Source organism: Chelon labrosus (genome assembly GCF_963514085.1).
Source record: "Chelon labrosus genome assembly, chromosome: 14".
In the NCBI taxonomy this organism is placed as follows: domain Eukaryota; kingdom Metazoa; phylum Chordata; class Actinopteri; order Mugiliformes; family Mugilidae; genus Chelon; species Chelon labrosus.
In genome coordinates this window covers 1,192,045-1,198,044 of record NC_140347.1, presented here as the reverse complement: position 1 = coordinate 1,198,044, position 6,000 = coordinate 1,192,045, and the positions used below count along the sequence as shown (strand labels likewise).

The 6,000-nt window shown below is 42.1% G+C and overlaps 1 protein-coding gene across 1 annotated transcript in view; it reads right to left on the bottom strand.

Moving 5' to 3' along the window:
- Nucleotides 1-6,000, bottom strand: part of LOC311499368 (uncharacterized protein) — a gene marked incomplete at its 3' end in the record, with an annotated part of 47,624 nt that continues 41,624 nt past the window's right edge. The window contains exons 10-12 of the mRNA XM_084560323.1: nucleotides 1,478-1,652; nucleotides 1,049-1,287; nucleotides 1-124 (exon numbers count right to left, since the gene is read on the bottom strand). Of these exons, the coding sequence (XP_084416449.1) occupies nucleotides 1-124; nucleotides 1,049-1,287; nucleotides 1,478-1,652 (538 nt within the window). The remainder of the gene's footprint in view (nucleotides 125-1,048; nucleotides 1,288-1,477; nucleotides 1,653-6,000) is intronic.

Here is a 6,000-nt window from a genome sequence, read left to right as displayed (position 1 = left end):
CTACTTGCTGCAGTTCACCTTGCCTCCAATTATGTTGACATTGAGTGCTTTAATCAAGTCCAGGCCCAGCAGAGGTGATCCAGCTTTAACAATGTGGAAGGAGGCTGGGACCTGTACATTGTCTCTGGCAGAATAGACACAGACGCTCCAGTATCAACAATCAACTCCAGGACATAAGAATTTCCTTCTGGTGCTTTAATATTGACATTGTAGGTGATTTTTGTCATAAGTTGCTGCAATAACTTTAACATTTTCCACCCACAGTACAGATAGATAGATAGATAGATAGACGACTTTATTGATCCCTTTGGGAGGTTCCCGCAGGGAAATTGACATCTCCATCGCAACCAGCACTTTCAGACATACATGTAGGAAAACAGTATAAAAAGCCCAGAATACCAATACACCCAGTGAAGAATAATGAAAATAGTAATACAAAAATAAATATTGACTGTACATGCATGGTTGTTGCACGACCTCCACCTCCTCTGCTCCTATCAGAACTGGTCTGGGGTTGGGTCTGTCCCTCCGAAAGTCAATGACCAGTTCCTTAGTCTTTGAGGTGTTGAGCTGTAGATTGTTTGTGTGACTCCAGACAACAAAATCCCTCACCAGGCTCCTGTACTCCTCCTCTTCGTCGCCAATGATACACCCCACAATGGCCGTGTCATCTGCAAACTTCTGGATGTGACACGTGTCTGAGATGTAGCAGAAGTCCGCGGTGTACAGGGTGAAGAGGATAGGGGAAAGTACAGTCCCCTGTGGAGCTCCAGTGCTGCTGACCACAGTGTCAGACGTGATGTCCTTCAGCCTGACATACTGTGGTCTATCGGTGAGGTAGCTGGAAATCCAAGCAACCAGGCAGGGGTCCACTCGCATTCTGGAGAGTTTTTCCTGGAGTACAAGGGGCTGGATCGTGTTGAAGGCACTCGAAAAGTCCAGGAAGGTAATCCTGACAGTGCCTTTTCCCTTGTCCAGATGCGAGTGGGCTCTGTGTAAGAGGTAGAGGATGGCATCCTCTACACCAACCTCTGCCCGGTAGGCAAACTGTAGAGGGTCCTCAGCGTGCTGCACCTGAGGTCTGAGGAGCTGGAGGAAGAGCCGCTCCATCGTCTTCATCAGATGTGATGTGAGTGCCACCGGTCTGAAGTCATTCAGCCCGCTGGGCCGGTTCCTCTTGGGGACAGGAACGATGCATGAAGTCTTCCAGAGGGTGGGCACTCTCCCGAGTTGCAGGCTCAGGTTGAAGATGCGTTGTAGCGGCTCCCCGAGTTCAGCAGCGCAGGTCTTCAGAAGCCGTGGACACACCATGTCACAGCTAGCTCTAGGACTACAACTTCTCTTACTTCACTTACAGCAGATTTACGTTCTTTGGCGAAATGCCCCTTTTTACCACATTTATTGCAGTTCACTGAAGCAGCTGGACAGTTCTTATCGTTAGCCAGATGCTTGTTGGAGCCACATCTGAAGCACTTACGTTGCTGCTGGTTTGTGTTCCTCTTTTTATCTCGGTTGGGAGCTGGGGCTTTCGTAGTACGAGCTCCTCTTTGCCCTCGGAAACGCTCCTTGGATGCATTGACAGCTTGAACTGGTGCAGTCGGGACTGGTTTAGCTGAAGAAAGCAGTGTGGGGTTTTTAACCGCTGACTCCACCTGGCATGCCATTGTGAGAGCTTTCTCCAGTGTAAGATCATCCTCGAGCAGTAGGATGATGGTGCCTCTAATGCAGACGCTGCCACGTACATGCTCCACCGAGTCTTCTCCACCAGTGAAGAAGAGACGTTGCACCGTGGCTAAGAGCGGAGGAATGTTAAACTCCTTCTTAGTGTAAAAATGCACAAATTAATTTTAAAAAAAATCACAGTAAGTGCTTATTTTTTTGTTTGCTTCAATAAACATATATATACCAGGGGTCGCGTTAACCGAATATTTTCCATCAATGACTGTTTTTTTTTTTTAAACGTTACAGTAAAATCTGAAGGCCATCCGTCATTTTGACAGATTGCAATTCACACCCCTGACAACTTGGTGGCGAGTGACCTTATTAATTGGCTCTTGTCTCTCATCGCAGTTTGCGGTCCAAACATCACGGAACTTTTGTCGGTGCACGATTTCCTGGTACACCGATTACACTGATGCACACGTCAGAGCTCGGCTAACCATAGACCATATACAACATAGACATATATACATAGATGCCTCATTGAGTGCTGGACTGTAGGTCAACGTCGCCGCCATATTGGAGGAGGCAGCTCTGTCGCCAATACGAGTCAATGGAATGAACTTTGTAACTGCCCACGTCAGTTAATACATTTATTTATTTTTGGTTCCTACCTATCTTTTCGGGCTCATTGTTTTTGTTTCTACACGGTACCCTTTTAATGATACACCGCCTGGCAGAGCACGGCAAGGGAGAAATCACGGCAGGTTGTCTCCACACACATTAAAGTAAAGTTAATATAAAGAGTTACAGCGTTAAATGTAAACAAAGAAGACAGAGAAAGAAGAAAAGACAAGATTCAGCCCCTTTGGTAGTGTGCAGCCTACGAGGTGTGGTTTATTGTTGTATTGTGTAATTACATTAAGCTACGAGCTCTGCATCAGCATATTCATTTACGTGATTGTTTGTTTACTTCCTTTGCTTCAGTTCTCACGGGTCTGTCTGGGTCGCTTGATGACTGAATAAACCCTGTTTCATAAAATGATCTCGGGCCTCATGCTTTACTACCGAGAGGAGCTACAAACTTTATTAAGCGTCTTCTACAAACTACTATAAGCATTTACACATTCACACACGAACGTATATATTCAGGAAACCGATAGGAACCAAAAACAACATCTGTAACATTCTGAGTAGTTAATGATCAACAACTCAATAAAAACAAATATCACATCAAATCAAAGTTCATAGTTCTATGCTTAGCTTAGCTTGACTAGGCCCAGGTCATATTACCAGTTTGGGGAAACAGCCACCCTCTGGTGTGTTGGTCTTTTAGCTGGTGATCCCTGGTGGAAGTCTTTGCCGTGTGGTCCTGACGGCCGTCATTGGAGGGAAACTGGAGGCTCTTTTGAAGCCCTTTGAAGTAGCTTGTTAGCAGCTAAATGCTAACTAGCCGTGTGGCTCCTGTTTGGGGTTTTAACCTGCAAACCTTCTGTTTGGTGGCTAATAGAACTTGTGCAGATTCCTCAGTTGTTGCTGTTAGGACAGAGGCCTTGAGAAGCTGCTCTAATTGGCAGGCTACTGAGGCAGCCAGTTGCAGCTGAGCAGCTGGGGGTCCCGCAGTGAAGGAGGAGAGAGGAGTTGAACAGAAGAGAGACAGACAGGACAAAGGCCAAACAGAGCCTTTATATGACCTGATGACCTCAGAGGTCACATGGCACAGTCAGCCAGTAGAAGCTGCTGGATCAGTTTTACACCTGGAGGATTGTTGTACTTTTAGGGTTGTGGGGGTTTCCTTTGTTTCCGGGACAAAGAAAGCCATGTGCTCAAAACTTGGTTATGCATGATGAGCTTCTATCGCTCACCACCGGGTTCAGGTCCCAACACAAGTAATACAGTTTGGATTTCAGGATACGTGTAGTCCCGTTTCAGAAATGAAAACTCTCAGTTTGATCTTCATGTGTCCAGGATGATCCAGATAGAAGTGATCATCAAAGTCAGTCCAGTTTTTCCAGGAGTTCAGTGGTTAGGAGATCATTTCACTACTTCTAAGACCAAACATATTCTGACATCAAATCACAATCAGTGATTCAACTGTAAACCAAAGAGAAACATCATCCACCATCAACATTTAAAGCTCAGAGTTGAAGCTGCTGTCACTTCAAAGACTCTCCTTCCTCCAGAGAACACAGAGACACTGAGGAACCATATGGCCAGAAGACAAACCCAAACCCAGGATAGAGAGGTTGAGTGAATGTGGTGTTGAAGGTGTAGAGGTGGATCAGTTTGTCAGAGGAGACTCTGTAGAAGGACAGAGTTCCAGCAGGACAGTCCACATACACTGATACTCTGTTAGAGACAGAGGAGGAGGAGATGGATGTTATTCTGTTATTGTGCCAGACAGAGTAACAACGATCAGAGCAGCTCAGACTCCAGGACTGATCATTACATCCAAAGCAGCACTCCTTCATGTTTTCTCTTCTTCTGATTCCTCTGTAACTCACTGATATATCAACCTCTCCTCTCCACTCAACCTCCCAGTAACAGCGACCAGTCAGAACATTTCTACACAGCAGCTGAGGCCACTCAAATCTGTCTGGATGATCAGGATATGGCTGCTCCTCTCTCACAAATGTCACCTTCCTGTTGTTGTCAGACAGTTTGAGGTTTCTGTTGACTGAGTTTGTGTCCACTTCAAGTTGACAGAAATCTGATGGAGAGAAAAAGACACAACACAGCTGCAGTTTATCATCTGACACATCTGATGGATTTATTCTTTCTTTACTCACTGATCTGTTGTTCATTAATAGAAAGTTTAATGATGATACTTTTAGTCAGGATTCTCTTGTCAGTGATGTTTAAATGAATAAATACCACAACTGTCAGCTTTGGATTTAAACACAAACTGACACTTTGATGTTTTATCATCATTAGTCAAACTTACACCTCCTGACATCAGGTTTTAACCTCTGCTCTCCACCATGGTCCATCCTGGAGGAAGAAACACAGTCAGAATGATTTTCTGTCCAACATGAGTCCTAACTGCTGTTCAACATGAAGCAGAGTTCATCAGTTTATCAGTGAGACACAGAAACAGACTGAAACTCATCAGTATAGACTGTCTCTGATGTTTCACTGTCTGAAAGATAATGAAATGTAGAAATAAACAGAGCTCAATCTCCACTGTGAAATATTGACCATGAAACCAAAATGTGATTCTTTGTATTAATATTCTGTCTAAAACGGACACTTTCTTGTCACTAACTGTTAAAAGGCCTGCTAAATGTATGTCAGTGGTGTCTTACACAAGTGAATATAGTTTACTTGTACATTAATTTGACTGTGATTGTCAGAAATAAGCCTGGAACTAAACAAGAACAAACACTGTCATACTGAGAACATAATCTGATGACTGTAGTGTTCATCATTCCTTAAATAAATGATGACCTGTTGAACAGTGCTAAGAGTTATATTCAGTATGTTATATAACATTATTTGACATGTCTATTTGTCTGTGTATAGTTTTCCTCCAGCTGATCCAGACAGGCTGCAGTGACGTCCAACATGAGATGAAGAGCTGGACTAACAGGACTTCTGGTCAGTGCAGAGAACAATTTGAAAGTCTTCACTTCATCACTGATTCCTTGTTACAGCCCAGATGTGTTAACTTTAATATTGATGTTTTTCTAAATGTAAGATTTGACTTTAAATTGTGAAACTATTGCTTGAATAGCAGTAACAATGTAATGTCAAATGTAAAGTTGAAATAAATATATGGATGTTCTGTATCACTGAGTTGTATTTGTCTTTATTTCCTGTTAACTGAGCCTTTATAAATGCTTTATAAGGCATAAATAGTCCTCTTTACATTAAGTTTACTAACAATCAATAAATGGTTAAGGACTACCTTAATTAACCATAAATTACAGTAAGATTACATGTTTACAAACCATCTATTAACACACTTAGTAACTATTAATACATGTGTCAATAATAACGTGCATAAATGTACATTTAAATAGTTTATTATTACTTTAATTACACTTTCTAAATTGTCTTATGGACCACTGAAATCTTCTTAATAACTAGTTAGTAAATACATTAATTTTGAATTTATAAATGACAAACTAATCATTTGTGAAGAATGAAAATACAATTATTAAACACGTTATACAGATGCTTATAAATGATGAATGAAGCATTTACAGCTGCATTTATAACCTGCTTACTAATGATCTTTTAATGTTGGACTAATTCTTTATAAATGATAAATTAAGTGTTTACTAATGCTTTACTAATGCTTCATAGTGTGCAATTATTATATAGTGTTACCGACAAACC